At 38.7% G+C, this 19199-nt stretch overlaps 1 protein-coding gene across 4 annotated transcripts in view; it reads right to left on the reverse strand.

The window, feature by feature from the left end:
• Positions 1–4773: 4773 nt before the first annotated feature.
• CXADR (CXADR cell adhesion molecule) overlaps positions 4774–19199 on the reverse strand; it is a gene marked incomplete at its 3' end in the record, with an annotated part of 53606 nt that continues 39180 nt past the window's right edge. Inside the window, exons 4-8 of one of the 4 annotated variants that reach the window (XM_081235416.1) lie at positions 13550–13705; positions 12472–12594; positions 11526–11664; positions 8834–9017; positions 4774–5130 (exon numbers count right to left, since the gene is read on the reverse strand). In XM_081235416.1, coding sequence (XP_081091542.1) covers positions 5119–5130; positions 8834–9017; positions 11526–11664; positions 12472–12594; positions 13550–13705 — 614 coding nt within the window. Of the gene's footprint in view, positions 5131–8641; positions 9018–11525; positions 11665–12471; positions 12595–13549; positions 13706–19199 lie in introns of those variants that run through there. The other 3 variants (XM_081235415.1, XM_081235417.1, XM_081235418.1) reach the window with 3 other exon arrangements.

Raw genomic sequence — 19199 nt, forward strand, 5'->3', positions numbered from 1 at the left:
GCAGGAATCATGCTCACTGATTTCAGACTATACTACAAAGCTACAGTAATCAAAACAGTATGGCACTGGCATAAAAACAGATACATAGATCAATGAACAGGATAGAAAGCCCAGAAATAAACCCACACACCTATGGTCATTTATTCTGTGACAAAGGAGGCAAGAATACACAATGGAGAAAACACAGTCTCTTCCATAAGTGGTTCTGGAAAAACTGGACAGCTACATGTGAAAGAAGGAAATTAGAACATTTTCTCACACCATATACAAAACTAAACTAAAAATGGATTAGAGACCTAAATATAAGACCAGAAACCATTAAATTCCTAAACAAAAACATAGGCAGAACACTCTTTGACACAAATTGTAGCAGTATTTTGTTGGATCTATCTCCTAAGGCAAAGAAAGCAAAAATAAAAATAAACAAATGGGACCTAATTAAACTTAAAAGCTTTTGCACAGCAAAGAAAACCACTGACAAAACGAAAAGACATCCTACTAAATGGGAGAAACACTTGCAAACAGTAAGACGAATAGGGGTTAATATCCAAAATATATAAATAGTTCATATAACTCGATATCAAAAAGACAAACAACCTGATTAAAAAATAGGCAGAAGGGCTTCCCTGGTGGCGCAGTGGTTGAGTCCGCCTGCCGATGCAGGGGACACAGGTTCGTGCCCCGGTCTGGGAAGATCCCACATGCCGCAGAGCGGCTAGGCCCGTGAGCCATGGCTGCTGAGCCTGCGCATCCGGAGCCTGTGCTCTGCAAGGGGAGAGGCCACAACAGTGAGAGGCCCGCCTACCGCAAAAAAAAAAAAAAAAAAAAATAGGCAGAAAACCTGAATAGGCACTTTTCCAAAGACATATGAGTGGCCAAAAGTGCGCATGAAAAAATGGTCATCACCAATCATCAGAAATGCAAATCAAAACCACAGTATCTCTTCACACCTGTCAGAAAGGCTATCATTGAAAAGTCTACAAATTAATGTTGGGGAGGATGTGGAGAAGAGGGAACCCTCTTGCACTGTTGGTGGGAGTGTAAATTGATGCAGCTACTATGGAGAACAGTATGGAGGTTCTTCAAAAAACTAAAAATAGGATTACCATATGATCCAGCAATTCCACTCTTGGGTGTACAGCCAGAAAAAATGAAAACATTAATTTGAAAAGATAAATGTACCCCAATGTTCATAGCAGCACTATTACAATAGCCAAGACATGGAAGCAACCCAAGTGCCCATCAACAGATGATTGGATTAAGATGTGATATACATACATATATATATATATATATATATATATATATATATAGCATCTATATAACACACACACACACACACACACACACACACATATAATGGAATACTGCTCACCCATAAAAAAGAATGAAATTCTGCCATTTGCAGCAAAGTGAATGGACCTAGAGAATATTATGCTTGGTGAGGTAAGTCAGAGAAAGACAAACACTGTATGATGTCATTTATATGTGGAATCAAAAAATAATACAAATGAATGTATATGCAAAACAAAAACAGACTCACAAATACAGAAAGCAAACTTGTGGTTACCAGTGGAGAGAGAGACAGCAGGGAGATAGGGGTATGGGATTGAGACGTACCAACTACTATGTACAAAATAAGCTACGAGTATATATTGCACAGCACAGGGAAATATAGCTATTGTTTTATAACAACTTTAAATGGAGTATCATCTATAAAAATATTGAATCACTATGTTGTACACCTGAAACTAATATTGTAAATCAACTGACTATACTTCAATTAAAAAAAAAAAAAAGGAACCAACCCTACCATCACCTTGATCTCAGACCTTCAGCCTCCAGAACTGTGAGACAGTAAATTTGTTTTTTAAACCACCCAATTTGTGGTACTTTGTTATGGTAGCCCTAGCAAACTAATACAGTTATACACAGAATTAATTATAAATGACTAGTCTCTTCAGGAGACTAATCATTTTAAAAGACTTGAAAACAACTGACATTATGTCATTTTTTAAAAATTAAAATCTTCCAAGATATGGTGTTTTATCTATCTAAGTAGGTCTCCCTAAAAATTCTGAAATATTACTATATTCAAATTAGGCAATGATATCTAAGCATGTAAGTTTTTTGGCCTCACTAAAAAGGTATACTCAAATATTTCTGAAAGTTTGTGAGGTCCAAGAAAAAACATTCTACCTATTAGTGACTTAGCATGGACACCAGTCATCTACACAGGGTTTCCTAAACAATTCAGAGGTTCCCAAGTTTAAATGATTATTGAAATAACCTGGGAGAGAAACAGCCACCGATCTTACCCCAAACCCACTCAGAATCTCTGAGGAGGATTTTAGAAGCTTATTTCTCCAATGCTTCTCCACTTCTCTAGGTTTGCATAATAATTAGGTTTCTTTCTGTGTTGGGTCCTATTGAGTCAGGTCACCCAGTCTTTATTTGTGCAAGTTAACTTTTTAAGCCCTGTGCAGAATTTTCCCTTACCACCCGTACACATTCACCCTTTTTCTATTGATACTGCGTTCTTGGAAGAAACCAGGCCCGTTGTCTTGCAGAACACATGACGCACACGTGATAAATGCACACTTGCTCCTGATGCCCATAACTTCCCTTCTAAAAATTCATTCAGCATTTACTGAGCAATATGCAAGTCAGAGTTAGGAACTGGGGATAAAGGTGAATGAACCAGCTTCAAACTCATCAAGGAGGTCTATTAAGAATGTTAAATAATTAGAATGCAAAAAGGGTTTTGTGCCATAAAGACCCATACTGGCAATGTAGAGGGCCCAGATGCACCCCTAATTTAACTTGAGTGAGGGGCAGGGGTGAAAATAGGAAAAATGATTCCAAGGAGACAGTTTGGACTGACACTTGCAGGGCACTGGGCAGGTAAACAAGGATGGGTTCCTCTCTGGCTGAGGAAATTGCATGTTCACAAAGGTATGAGACCACAGCCCCTTAGCTATGGAGTATGGCTATCACAAAGGTGCACCTAGAGGTGTGTAAAAAATAAACCACAGAGAAGTAGAATGGTCATCAGAGACCTTCTGTGTCAGTTTAAGATGATCTGGTTTTTAATATGATCAGATTTACATTTTAAAACAACTAATCCACTAGGACTGTGGACAATGAATGACTTGGGGAAAGACAAGATCACGACGGCTTCTAGCACTTTGTTGAGGGCTGACATCAGGTTTTCCCTCTGTAATTTCCTGTATCTCCTCCCACCTCTCTCGTTCTCCATTAGAGTTAGAATTTCCTAGCTCAGCAGTGAAACGAGAAGCATACTGATCAAGCCCTTGATTAACTAGACTGAAATTTATTTCTCAGTTCTCCATTAACTTCAGAAATTCTACTTTTTCTGCAGTTACCTTAGGACAATTTTTCCCCTATAAATAGTTATAAAATTTAGAAACATCATTTAAGTAACAAAACAACAAATCCCATTTGATTTATACTGAAGAAATATCACCAAGAAATACTGAGTTGAATTCCTAGCACTGGTTTTCTGATCTTTTCAGATGCCTTTACTGCATTTAGAAACTACATTTGTTTATGACATAGACTTAAAACCATTTTTTATCAATATTTAACAACAGATTGTTTTATATTCAATTTTGACTCAATTTCAACATTTTTGCCATTTGGTACTTAATTACCCAGAAATATGATCTGGCCTTTAGAACTTCATGATTAAAATATGATCTAAATTAAAGGCATTAAATTATACTTAGTAGTTTGTTAGCATATTTTACTGTAATCTTGATTCTTTGAAAATCTGTGTACCACTATCAGCATCCCAGCAAACAGGGACAAGTGCAAAGAATTTTCATTATATCAATTCTATCTCTTTAAAATCCTCCAACATCCCCTGTGATGTAGGTATTTTTATCCCCATTTTAAGCACCAGGAAACTGAAGCTAAGTAAAGCATCTAGTAATAAGTGGTATTCAGATATGTCTGAGTCCAAAGCCTATGCTCTTCTTTTAACCTCCGAGTAGAAAACTTCACATTAGTATAAACCACTGGTTCTCAACTAGGGGCAGTTTTGCCCCGCACCCCAGTGGCTATTTGGCAACACTGGAGACATTTTTGGTTGTCACATCTGGGGGAAGGAGGGCAAGAGCTACTGGCACCTAGTAGGTAAAGGACAGCAATGCTACTAAACATCCTGCAATGCACAGGATGTCTCCCACAACCAAGAATCATCCATCCCAAAATGTTAAAAAGTGCCAAGGTTGAGAAACTGTAGTATAAACAAAATATTTCTCAAAATACCTTCTTACAAAAGCACTGCTAACCCCATCCTGTTTTTTTTCTGAAATCAACATTTAGAGTCAATGAAAATAGCTTTAAAATATAACTAGATGTGTGTGTATTTAATACATTTATGTACGCACATTTTTAATTCATCTGAAAAACTCTTGAATTTACACTGTAAATTGTGACATGATAACAGAACTTTGGAGGTTTCAACCCCAAATACATTATGTTATTTAGTGTCATATAGATGCACAGGACTGGAGAAATTCCTATAAATATGTTTGATATGTTTTCATTGATGTTACTGTTCTGATATTTATTTTGTTTAATAAAAGATGCAAAGGAGAGGGGTAAAGGAAACCCTGGCTCAGAAAAGCAGGGAGTAAGAGTATAATGAAGCTTTATAAAGTAGACCTTTTTTTATAAAAGGTACAATGAAACCACACCATGAGGCAGAAAACTGCTTTCTTGATTTTATTTTATTTTTTAAGGTACACAAGGTCACAAAACCAGAGCAAGTTTTTGGCTTTTCTTTAAACCAAATTTTGTTCTTACAAATTTCAAAATCTGCACCATTGGATATTTAAGCCAGAAACTTGAAATACAAAAAATCATTTTTGAAACTGACACTACCAGTTCTCTACTTGCATATGTGAAGTGTCAAAATATTACTTCTCAGTAGTATAAGAGTATTTGTCACAGAAATTCACAGTTAGGGATGAAAATCAGTCAATCAGTGAATTGTGGTTCTCTTAACACTTGTGTCATTAAGTTAGTAGAAAACAGAGTTCTTTGGAGCTTTTAGTGTTCAGGGTCAAAACCAAATCCAACTGATGATATTCACACCACACTCTGAAATTACAAAATAGTGTATTTTGTAAAACTGGATTTTAATGAACAGTGAGAAGCCAAATGCAGCAAATATTTGCTGGTGTTACCATCCATAAGATAAACAGAACCACAATTCACCAATTTATTTATTATTCTTTCCTGCTTCTATTAGGTAGAATTTGTGCTCAGTTATAGACCATTTTAGTGTCAAATGAGTAAAAAAAATCTAACTACAGAACACGTTGCCTTTATGGCAAGAATATCCAAAGGCATTTGAAATATTAAAACTTGCCCAGAGCATTATACTACTAAACACAGGAATATTATAAAGATATATATATACATATATATAATATATAATGTCACAAGCCACTAAAAAGTTAGTTATGCTAACATTTTCTACAAACTACTCCTTACATGACACATCAAAGCAGTAACCACAAAAAATAAGGACTTTTTCTGTTCACACTGCAATAAGGCATCTGAAAGCCCTAAACACTGTGGAGATGAAACAAGATTAGAAAAAAAACTTTAAACATTCATATAACTTCAGATTTACATGCTGCACGCACACAGAAAAACAGAATAGTTAAGAAGCCATACATTACAGAATTTGACATCCAACTTCATGCAATGAGTTCTTTTCATATTTAATCAAAATGTTTATTTGCCCCTTCACTTGCTCCAAATTTCCAGAACTCAATCCTAAAAATTATCTTTTAATAAAAACCAGGTATTAATTCATACCAATAATCTAATTGTGTTTCTTGAATTAACCTCCCCCTAAGACACAGTCTGTGTTTCCATTGTAACAACTTCCTGGCAGATAGCCCAAATTTAAAGAGAGTTATTTGGCCCGTTTATCAATAAGGTTTTTGTTTCTGGCCTTCTAACAGGGAAGTATTAGTAACGTTGACATAAGAAAAAGAAACCTGTAATCTACATATTCAAAGCACAGAATTACATCCTCTATGATATTTCTTTTGAAATTATCCTGCATAACTCAGAAAGATGGTGTCAAGTCTCTTAGGTATGAAGTAGAATGGAAGAGTTTTGCTTTGAAGGTTCAGTGCCGTCCTTGACTGATGTTTGGCTTCTAGTGGAAATGCCTGAATAACAATTTTTTGTTGACTTGCTTGATGATTACCAATAGTAATTCTAGAACAAATACTTGATCTCTAGTTCACCAGAAACTACCACTGAGAATTATTTAGGAAGTTATCAGTACTATTTGACTTTTGGATTCACTGAAATTTACAATGAGTAGCTGGAGACATAAACCTAAAACTGAGTTCTGTCCTCTAAACTCAACCACACCCAGTGGGTCTCTTCAGGTCACAACAGTAGTTTTTCTTCCAAGCTTGTTTCTCAGGCTGTAGCTGGTAATGGCCCTGAACTGGAAGGAAGCATTTCTGGAAGAGATTCCTATTTACTTATAACCAAATCCTAGACTAACTATGAAGTCTAAGGAAAGGAAAGCCTTACATATGTCCACCTTTTGTAGTAATTTCTACTTAGATTGATAGCATAATTTTCATTATATGAAAACTGGGACTAGAGAGGACCAAAATTTTTATTAGTAATGTCTGTGCTCTGCTATTTATTTTTACAATATCTTATAAATTTTATTCATATGAAACAGACCAGAGGCCTGGTATTCAAAAATAGTTATTATAAAATCAGAAACACAGTCAAAAGAGTATAGGGGATGTTGAAATTTTAAAAACTTTATGAGTAACACAATCAGTTAACTTGCATCCAAAAAGATCAGAAAAGAGGCAAGACTGAAAGTATGAGGATAGAAAGGTATCACAGTGATGCATTTTTAGGAACAGTACCTTCACCTCTAAGCACCTTTCAGGTGATAGCTAGTTCATAGGCACCAGAAATTCATAATAAAAACTAAATTACCCAAAAGGCACAGATGAAAACGTTAACACAAGAGTAAAAGCAATATTATGTAATGTTAAAAACCTATTTTTAAAATGCTTCCAAATACGTAAAACTATACACGAATCCATTACACATTCAGCTTCAATTTACCGTTAAAAAGTGTATACAATACTCTGCCTAATCATAAATTCATGCCAACATTAATTTATAATGTCGCATTTACCACCACAGCACCCAAAGAGATGAACAGAAACCAACTCCCTACTAAAATCTAGGGCAAAGGTTTCAGAGCTAGTGAAATAATTTACTGCAGACCATATTACTATAAAGAAACTGGTGGCTCATTCTACTCAATCCACACTCCCTCACAATCTTAAGGAAAGTACAATAAATTCACTTTCATCTACTAAAACAGTACTTAACACATTTGGCAGGTAGGAGTATTCCTTTTCCTTTCATTTCTCTCTTATTTTTTTCTTTTTTTTCTTTTTTTTTTTTAAAGATTAAGTCACTTCCACAAAGCTCAGACAAACTTTTCAAAGCTCAGCTTGATTTTCTGCAACTACACAAGACATGCTGGCCATACAATAGCAACTGTACATCCTCCCAAGTTTGAAACACAGAATTGATAGAGGACACTTACTAGTTTAAAGTATATTTCATCATTCTAAGTCTATGAAGAAAATATCCTCCAGGAACTGCATTCAAGACGGTAAGTTAAGATTACCTTTCTAGAACATATAATGTACAACACCATCACAAAAACAAAAACAAAACACTGAACCAGGAAAAAAAATTTAAATTTAGAACCAATAATTATGGAATTACAATCTGTAATTGTCAAATAATAAATGAGTTATAATTTTTTCTTTTTAGAAAAATATCACCTAAAGTGGAGGACCAGCATTTACTTGGGAATTGCAAAATACTACACTTCCTTGATAGCAGGTCACTGTTCTGAAGACCACCACAGGCCTCAGGGCATTGGAACATTAATCAACAAAAGTCATCCTCACAACTGCACCACTAGTGTCATCGCTATATGTAGCTGACAACAAATTTTCTAAATGAATCAGATAAATGCTCTTTTATTTTAGCATACGAAAGAGCTTACTATGTCCCTGCTGCCCACAGCAATCTAGCAATTAAATACTTAAGTCATTTCATATACAAGGTTTATGAATTAACTCAGAACTAGTGACTTCTAGCAGTGTTTTCTAGTTATTAGAGACTCGTCAAACACATTTAGAGTTTTCAAAGAAGCAAAAACAAGAACAAACATAAATCTACGTAAGTATTTTTGCCATGAATCTTTCTTTACCAATTTTGGCAGGGGGTGGGGGTCATAAATTAATTGAAAAAAGCAATATAAAAATAACAAATAATAAAGTACCACTTTCAGATGATTCAAGTATCAACTTGGTATGCATGTAAGTTCACCAATTTATTTCTTCGCCTATGATTTCATATTCAAAGTGCCACAGCTGACTTAAGTATTGATAGTCAGAAATGTATAAAGTCAAGCTCTTAAAGGAAATACTATTTAGATGGTGAATTTGTCCTTAGAACTTTAATGCCTTTACTATTTCAATATAACCAAATAAAACTTTTTGTGAAGTATTATTCTTACAGTTTTTGGTTAATTTATATATATATATATATATATATATATTGTTTTGAGGCTGGTAGCAAAAATTAAAACAGGTGCTCACATCTCAAGAGGAGAGCACAGATGAAGGGTACAGAGGCTCTATACTATGGACCCGTCCTTGCTCTGTGCTGGAATCATCACGGGCACCGCTCCCATCCTACTGAGATTAGGGGCAGCTACCTTAGCAGTTGGGAGTGTCGCACTCTGAGGATCGCGCTCGAAGTCTTCGCTTGGCACTTGGTTATACTGAGTCTTGGAATACCCTTCCATGTTGGAAGGGGACATGGATCCCAGGGATGAGTGATTGCTGCCAAGGTAGCTTCTGGCAGTGGACGTACGGCTCTTCGGAGGAGGCACGTCTTCCCTAGAAATAAAGATCCCAATACACGTTCAAAGAACAAATTTCTAAAAACCTACAATACGTACGCTATGAATCATGGGTAGGGAAGAGCCTCTAATTAAGCATTAAGTACATAAAATCGTGTGTGACACACAAAACACAAGCACAATAAGGCATAATGTCATGAACTGTGTATCTGTCCCAAATTTATCATTTACAGTTTCTATCTTCACACACAATGAAATATTTTTACAAAAATGTGAGACTCTATAATGCTGTCTTACAAAGAACAAACTTCAAATATTTTCATATTCTAGTATCACTGATCAAGATAACCTGGTTACAGTCACGTAACACTCTATAGTCAATAAAGCACTAACACCTGCAGATATTTCTACCAAAAAAAAAAAAAAGACAAAATATCCTTTTTATTATCAAAGTTACTCATCTAAGACTTTAGCTGAAAACTTAGCAGATTGAAGTTTGCAAAAACTGAGAATTAGGCATAAGAATTTTCACACTAAGCACTGACATAGAATATATATCTGAGTTACTTCTGTGCATTTAAAAAATAAAAGTGCCCAGACCCACCAAATGTCAATTTTCTGGGTGTTACTTTGGTCATATGTTATTATTTTTACAAGTTCTATAATCCAATGTGCACTTCTAGTTAAGATCTACTGGTTTAGAATATTTTAAAAATAAAATAAAATCACATTACCCATAGTTCTATTAACTACTTATGTCACTTAATACAATCAGATCTTAAAAAAAAAAAAAAAAAAAAAAACCCAGGACTTCCCTGGTGGCGCAGTGCTTGAGAGTCCACCTGCCGATGCAGGGGACACACGGGTTTGTGTCCCGGTCCGGGAGGATGCCACATGCCGCAGAGCGGCTGGGCCCGTGATCCACAGCCGCTGAGCCTGCGCGTCCGGAGCCTGTGCTCCGCAACGGGAGAAGCCACAACAGTGAGAAGCCCGTGTACCGCCAAAAAAAAAAAAAAAAAAAAAAAAATGGAGATGTTAAGGTTTGGGGTTTTGATCCTCCCGGACTGGGGCACAAACCTGTGTCCCCTGCATCGGCAGGTGGACTCTCAACCACTGCGCCACCAGGGAAACCCAACATCTCCATTTTTTGAAAACTTTATGCCTGTACTTTTTTTTCTTTCACATCTTTATTGGAGTATAATTGCTTTACAATGTTATGTTAGTTTCTGCTGTACAACAAAGGGAATCAGCTATATGTATACATATATCCCCATATTCCCTCCCTCTTGAGCCTCCCTTCCACCCTCCCTGTCCCACCCCTCTAGGTCATCACAAAGCTTTCAGCTGATCTCCCTGTGCCATGCAGCTGCTTCCTACTAGCTATCTTGTATTTGGTAGTGTATATATGCCCATGCTACTCTCTCACTTCCTCTCAGCTTACCCTTCCCCCTCCGTGCCCTCAAGTCCATTCTCTACGTCTGCATCTTTATTCCTGTCCTGCCCCTAGGTTCATCAGAACCGTTTTTTTTGTTGTTGTTGTACCACATATATGTGTTAGCATACAGTATTTGTTTTTCTCTTTCTGACTTACTTCACTCTGTTTGACAGACTCTAGGTCCATCCACCTCACTACTAATAATTCAATTTCATTTCTTTTTATGGCTAATATTCCTTTGTACACATGTGCCACATCTTCTTTATCCATTCATCTGTTGATGGACACTTAGGTTGCTTCCATGTCCTGGCTATTGTAAAGAGAGCTGCAATGAATATTTTGGTACATGACTCTTTTTGAATTATGGTTTTCTCAGGGTATATGCCCAGTAGTGGGATGGCTGGGTGGTATGGTAGTTCTATTTTTAGTTTTTTAAGGAACCTCCATACTGTTCTCCATAGTGGCTGTATCAATTTACATTCCCACCAGCAGTGCAAGAGGGTTCCCTTTTCTCCACACTCTCTTTTTGATGATGGCCATCCTGACCGGTGTGAGGTGATACCTCATTGTGGTTTTGATTTGCATTTCTCTAATAATTAGTGATGTTGAGCATCTTTTCATGTGTTTGTTGACAATCTGTATGTCTTCTTTGGAGAAATGTCTATTTAGGTCTTCCGCCTATTTCTGGATTGGGTTGTTTTTTTGATATTGAGCTGCATGAGCTGTTTGTATATTTTGGAGATTAATCTTTTGTCAGTTGCTTCATTTGCAAATATTTTCTCCCATACTGAGCGTTGTCTTTTCATCTTGTTTATGGTTTCCTTTGCTGTTTCATGCCTATACTTTATTGGGAGAAGGTAGACATCTTGAGAAAAGCATTTTGCAATGCTTCTTAACGTAGAGCCCAAAACGGGGGAGGAGGGCACAATGTAGGTTGGTTGGCTCCACACACTTGAAATAAGTAAAAGCTTTCAAATGTGTTGAAGGGAAGAGCGATAGCTTTCATCCAATTCTCATAGGGGCAAATGCTTCAGATGGTTAAGAGAATTAATGCTTTAGTGACATAATAAATTGAGTATATATCAGTCAACTTCTGTGTCACTTAATTACCTGATATCATGATGAACTTCCTTTTCGTATTTTTCTTCTCTGCGCTTTTTACGACAGCAAAAGACGATAAGACCAATGAGCACTAGTGCAAGCAAAATTCCTATAACAGCTCCTGCAATTGTCCCAGCTCTATTTGAAGCTTGAATAAAGTGTTAATAAGAAAATAATTAATATTTTAAAGAAGCAAAACAAACAAACAAAAAAACTTCCATCTAATCATTTTGAAGGTAAGGATACACAATGACATTGATTTCATCGCATATATTAACATTAAGAGACAAATTAGTTAGCTTTTTCTGGTCTAGGGGAAAATCCACTAAAAGAACTTTCTTCTGAACTGTGTAAGCTATTTCAAGGATAAAAAGAATAAAACCACTATAAAAGATTTTAATATTCACAGCTATCTTGGTTGGCATATAAGAATGTTCTAAAAAGCCTGTCCTCACTGACACTGGCTAAATACGGTACAAGAGTCAATTTGACAACTCTTGCCTCTTTAATGTCACTACAGTAATAAAGAAGGCCTGGGCTTCCCTGGTGGTGTAGTGGTTGAGAGTCTGCCTGCCAATGCAGGGGACACGGGTTCGTGCCCCGGTCTGGGAAGATCCCACGAGCCGCGGAGCGGCTAGGCCCGTGAGCCATGGCCGCTGAGCCTGCGCGTCCAGAGCCTGTGCTCCGCAATGGGAGAGACCACTACAGTTAGGGGCCCGCGTACCACAAAAAAATAATAATAATAATAATAACAATAATAATAATAATGAAGAAGGTTTTATTAATAAAATGTAGTACTTTTTTTCTTTCCATGACTTAGAAAAGCTAGCAACCAAGCCACAGAGTGCTTTGCTCCAAGTTAGCATCCCCTTGCCCTTAATACCCACACTCACTGATGGAACCAAAGGAGGCTGTATAAAGATAACACTATCACAGCAGAAAGAAGATAACTTACGAGGAACAACATCCAGGCGTAGCAGGCATTGATCAGAGCCCACTCTGTTTTTGACTGTACAACTGTATGTCCCAGAGTATTCGGTAGTGGCATTTTTTACAGATATAACAGGTGAAGTCATTTCTATGAGAAGAAAGGGGGTAAGGGAGCAAAACCCATTCTTATAGTAACATACTGCTGAGTTTTTAGTAAAGGCAAACTCTACTTGGTTGACAATCCAGGTAAAAGTGAGACAAACTGAAGCTACATACAGAAAAAACTTGGCAAGACACGTGCATGTCTCCGGGATGCAAACGACTGTGCCTCTAGTTCATTTATGTCAAAGCCAAGGTAATCATGACCCCTTCAGCCAGGCACAGGGAGTCTCTGCTGAAGCAGAGCCACGTTGACTATAAAAAACATTCTGTGCCACAAAGCCCCTTAGGTGCAGCAGGAAGATTTACAAAATATATTTCATCCCCCCAGACAGAAGAAACATAAAAGAAAGTTAGAGGGGGTCGTATTGTTCAGCCTCTTAGTTTGAAAAACAGAGGTGGAGAGAGATCCTGCTTAAGAGCGGGGTGGGGTGGGAGGAAGGAGGGTGGAGCATGGTAACCAGTTTGAATAACAGGTTAATTATAACATACAGATGAGTAATCAGATTTAAACAATTTGAATCTTTTTGGTTAGTCATAGCTGTTGTTTTGTTGTTTTAACAGACATGCCATGGTTAAATAACCATATCTTCAACATGAATCCAGGCAAAACACTCAACATCCAACTCTTGCTGTAACTTAACCACTAATTTATGATAATGAACAGTTTCCATCAATATTACCAACAATTAATAAACACACAACAAAGAAACCAATTATAATATCCTAAATGGTGATCATTATAAAAATATCTCTTCACTTACACTACATGACACCAAGCTGTCATTATAAAAACACTGACTAATTCCCACAGAATCCTGATTGCTCTGTCTAGAAAAGGGAAGGTATATGGGGATTAAAAAATATACATTTACATGCACAAACCCTACTAGACTTAAGTCCAAATCAATGGCACACGACTCAAAGTGCATCATCAGCAGTACCTGGTAACCATGAGGTGGGCAGTTTCTGTGAGTTGGACAATTTTTGCCATTCATATCGTAATGGGAGTGAACCTTCTTTTGGTTCACATTTTAGTTTAAAGTCACTTCCAATTTCTTCTGATCCATCAATGTAACATCTTGTACCTGAAGGCTTAACTGAGAAAAGAAAATAAGTTATAACTTTATACAAGAGAACGGAATGTATGTGCATGTCGCACAACCACTAACTCGACAGCAGGGGGTCCTGGGTCCAGAGTGGACAAGACTGAAAGGCTACAATAGGTTGCCAGCGCCAGTTTACTCAGCCTGATCCAGCACAAAACAGGCAAGAATGAGCTCAGGCAAGCAGCCACTGCACAAGGCCAGGCAGCATCTCAGGTGCGGCTCTGTGCCCCTCCATCCCATGGGGCACATGTGAAAAAAGCAAGGATGATGCGGGCTGGGCTACTTCAGACCCAAGGAAGCTTCTTCCCCCCACCCCCCATTCCTAACCTATTCTACTTGGAGCTTGACATGTAGCCCTCTGGGAGTATGTGCACTGTCACATTCCTCTCTGTGTGCTGTTAACCCAACAATCAGGGGGTTGACGATAAATTATGCTGATAAGAGGGACAATTCGCTTAGTACAGGAAGGACCAGTTATTTTCCACATTTACAGCAATCCAAAACCACCCAGAGAGCAGTGTTATAAAAAGGCAGATCTGAGGTTATATTCCAGGTCTAACTCCATTATGTGAAACCCACCTCAACACTAGGTTAACACCCTGGCAGTTCAGACTCTCTTGCTGAGCTGCATTAAGGCAGAATACAGATACAATAAAATTAACACATTTTAATCATGTGAGCTGATCACTTTCAACACTAGCACCACTCCAATCCTCTCCCGAGCAATTTCCCTCAAGCTGACTGCAGTTGATCTCACTGCACAATCCGGGTCCCAGACAGTCACTGATCCAAGATTTCTATTGCTATAGATTAGTTCTGCTGCTTCATGAGTCCTATAAATGGAAAAATACAGTATGCGCTTTTGTTTCTTTTATTCATCGTAAGGCTTTTTAAGACTGATCCAATTGATCTATGTTGTTGTATATAGATCAGTGGTCCATTCTTTCTTACTACCGAGTTGTATCCCATTGCTTGTTCATTCATGCACACCGTTTCCTGTCTTGGGGCTACTGTTAAAGCCTAATTAGCTAAACTGGCCAGGAGCAGGTGTGAGGTCTGTGGAAATCAGACTGCTGTGAGGAGCTGGGACAAGGAAGAGAGGGATTCTGAAGGTTCTGAGAAGAGTCTGCTAGAGGCAGAGATCAGTTCTGAATCGGATGCCATTTCTGAGGCAGGGTTAGGAGAAGCAGGGACTAAACTGGAGACGAGGGTCATTTAGCAACCTGAGTGCCCCCAGTAAAGGATCAGCAGTGCAAAGTGGGTCTGGGGGCAGCAATGAGGAGACAGCAGTGGGCTACAGTTTCTCAGCGTCCCACGACCTTGGGAGAGCAACATTCCCCATAAACCCTGTACCTGCCTCTATTTGCATCTCTCCTCCCAATCTGATACATGGCAGGACTGCTTTTCTTCTGTTTTTCTGATTTTCATTCTTTCAAATCCTGGGTGGGCTTTTATTCTTTCACTACTAAGAATAAATGTGAATGGGATTTACAGTTTGGTACTACGTGAACAGTTTGAACAACACTGCTTGTAAATACTGGTATATGTTTTCCCTTTTCATACCAGGTAAGTAAATGTTTAACTTTATAAGAAAGTGCCAAACTGTTTTCCAGATCTGGCTGACAGGGTCTGTCATACGCAGTGGGGCATCTTCACCTAAGGTGGTCAATCATGATCTCACTTCACACATGTCCTGGTAATTCTTAAATGTAATTGGATTCCTCCCCTTTGTTACTACTTCTACTTTTTAGTAAGGATCAACAGATGCATTTAACTGCGTTGTTGACTTTCCTAAGCAAATCTCTTTCTTTTTCAGATTGGTCAGTTGCCCTGGACATTACGTCAACTGGACTTTTGAATCAGTTTTGCGCATCATTTCATCCTCTGAGTCTTCAACAAAATGAGCCTTGTTCTCCATTTCTTCAAACTACCAATAAATAAATCCTTTATTACACAAACTAGCAGTAAGGGAGATACTGAAGCAATGCTTTGGACATCAAACTTCTATTGGCAATACAGCGTTCTAACCCTAACCCTTCTCCTTTTCTACTGAAAAATGTCCCCTGCCCAAACATATCCAATAACAGGCAGTTGTTTAAAGTGGCTGCTCAGGAAATCAGGGTCCCACTGAGTTTGAGATTTCAACATACTCTATGCACAGCAGAACGAGATTTTTACCAGCACTGGTTCTGAGCGGTGCTTAGGACCAGCTGCCTGCTTTCCGCTGGGTGGAGAAAGTGCAAGTCTTTTACATGCGAGCCCCACCATTAAAAAGCCGGAAAGACGAACTCCTAATCCACGGCACTTCGATGAATTGAAAGATGAAACCACAAAAGGAACAAAAATAAAGTCTTACCCGCTAAGGTTTCTTTGGTCTGGGGCTCCAGGATATCTAGCTATTGTCCTCAGAACATGTGCCACCATGATCATTAGCAGAGCTAATAAAAAGTCCTTCTCAGTTAAGGGTACGTGGCCGTCAACTTGTATTCGGTCAGTGACCCACCAATTTAGCAATGCTGTGCTCCATCTGTGTATTATATCATCATCCCTCCATGCTAGTGGCTCACTGCCTCAGTCTATAGGAAACACTCTAAATCTCTATTTGGGACAGAATATGCTTTGATCATCACGTCACCCATACAGGAATATTTTTGCTTAGCTCAAAATACCTTGACTCCTGGCAAAATCCATGCATAGATGCTAAAAATCAATGGGCAAAAGTCTGAGGAGAAACAAGATATTTGCATAGTCTTAAAGTGGCTCCCCCGCTGGGATTTTTTTTTTAAACATCTTTATTGGAGTATAATTGCTTTACAATGTTGTGTTAGTTTCTGATGTATAACAAAGTGAATCAGCTATATGTATACATATATCTCCATATCCCCTCCCTCTTGCATCTCCCTCCCACCCTCCCTATCTCACCCCTCTAGGTGGACACAAAGCACCGAGCTGATCTCCCTGTGCTAGGCAGCTACTTCCCACTAGCTATCTATTTTACATTTGGGAGTGTATATATGTCCATGTTACTCTCTCACTTCGTCCTAGCTTACCCTTCCCCCTCCCCGTGTCCTCAAGTCCATTCTCTATGTCTGCGTCTTTATTCCTATCCTATCCCTAGGTTCATCAGAACCATTTCTTTTTTTTTTTTAGATTCCATATATATGTGTTAGCATACGGTATTTGTTTTTCTCTTTCTCACTTACTTCACTCTGTATGACAGACTCTAGGTCCATCCACCTCACTACAAATAACTCAGTTTCATTTCTTTTTATGGTTGAGTAATGTTCCATTGTATATATGTGCCACATCTTCTTTATCCATTCATCTGTTGATGGACACTTAGGTTGCTTCCATGTCCTGGCTACTGTAAATAGTGCTGCAATGAACCCTGTGGTACATGACTCTTTTCGAGTTATGGTTTTCTCAGGGTATATATATGCCCAGTAGTGGGATTGCTGGGTCGTATGGTGGTTCTATTTTTAGTTTGTTAAGGAACCTCCATACTGTTCTCCATAGTGGTTGTATCAATTTACATTCCCACCAACATGGGATTATTTTTTAATCCCAGAGGAAAAGTAGTAATTTTATAGCGGAGAAACCTATCAGATTAAACTGAAACCAAGTGATCATGGTTAACAATAAGACAGGACATCACGTGCCCCCAACATTAGCTGGAGACTACAGATGTCAATGCAGCAGCGATCTTAGATTTGACCCCAGCACAAAAAGGCATTAACAGGAAGCTGTGAAATTCAAATTAGGCCTGTAGTTTAGTTAATATTATTGTCCCAACATTAATCTCTTGCTTTTGGTAGTTGTACTATGATTTTATAAAATGTTAACATTAGGAAAAATTAGGTTATGGGTATACTCTCAGGAACTTTCTGGTATTTTTGCAACTTTTCTGTAAAACTAAAATTATTTCAGAATAAAAAGTTGAAAAAAAAAATCCCAGTGTTGACTGAGTCCCCACACATGCTGTTGCCACGTGTTCTTGTCATGTGGGTGCAGTCTGAGTGCACCATATACACACATGAAGGAAAGTTAACTGTGCATGCTCTCCTCTGCAAAACAACCCAGTCTATTTATACCAACAGGTCTCAATAATAGGCTTTTTCAGAGTTCTCAGGGAAGGTGCTGGTAATGTGTGGCCACCATATTAACCCTCTGTCGATTCCCTTTGTTATCATCACCCCTGTCCAGTTTCTTTCCCGAGTTGCATCCACTTATACGTCTGGTGTATCTGAAAGAGCAGGGTGGGCCCCAGCAATGGAGCGAGGGATAGCAACATACCACCCCTCACACCGAGGCAGCTAACAGTCCACACAGCGCCCACGGCTCACCGAACGAGCTTTCATTACTCCGTGAACACCATGGTGGCATCTTCAGGTTTCCCACAAACGAATCAAAGTGTCAGGCAGAGCCTCTGACAGTGAACCAAGCAAGAGCTCCACTGGACTGCCATTTCAGTCTGGTCCCTAGAGGGCACTTTATTTAATCTTTCCTCCAGATTGTCTAAGCAGAATTTTCAGAAAAAAAGCGAGCAAATTAGGCTTCTGTCCAGCTCTCACTTTCAAGAGAAACTTTTAATGTTTTCTCCCACAGTGGTCATGACTCACCTGGAAACACGGAAGAGATAAAGAAATTCTCCTCTGGCTCTGAGACAGCCTCGCCAGGTCAGAGGATTAGTCATCCCCACTTCCCTTCAGCAACCACTGCCCCCATTCTCCCCTACCCCTCATTTTAATCCCTCTCTCCCTCCCTGATTTGACTTCAGGGTTTGCTTGGCCACGGTGATGCCCCACGGAGCTAACAAAAGGAGTTACTGTATCAATGCTCCCCACAGATCTAGGCTGAGGAATAAGATGCCAGGGGTGTGAGGTTTAAAAGGCCATCCCTCCCGCCCGACAGCCATGGCTGCTGCCTCAGTGTGCCCGGCCAGAGCCTGTTCCTAAGGGATCTCTCTTTCCCTCTCACACACACTCACATACACACAGTGCCTGTCCACACCTCTTCTGGGAACATGTGCCAATCGCATTCCTCCCAGTGTACCTGTCCCCATCAGACAGGGATTTCACAATAAATAATTCTGATAAACATGTATAGTCTGCTTGGTACAGCATGAACTAGTTAAATTTTCATATATATCCTAACTCAACGCTTCCTGGAGAGCGGAGCTTAAAGAAGATATACTCAGGGTTATAATTCCAGGTATGCCTGGGCTAAGAGTTCAGACAAATTATTCAACTTTATCTGCTTTCATATTTATAAAAAAGAAAGGCAACTCCATGTTCGCTAAATGTAAACACAAAAGGCTAGAATTTCCAATGTTTCCGTATTCCTTTTTCTGGATCCTTGTTCAGGTTCACTTGCTTTCATACCACAGACATATTCTGAATGAGTTCCATTTAGCATGGAGTGCCCTTTACCAGGTCCCCCTCGTGTGCTCCCCTCAGTGATGTTGCCAGAATACTGCCTTACCAAC

This window comes from Mesoplodon bidens (assembly GCF_964165515.1).
Source record: "Mesoplodon bidens genome assembly, chromosome: 5".
In the NCBI taxonomy this organism is placed as follows: Eukaryota; Metazoa; Chordata; class Mammalia; order Artiodactyla; family Ziphiidae; genus Mesoplodon; species Mesoplodon bidens.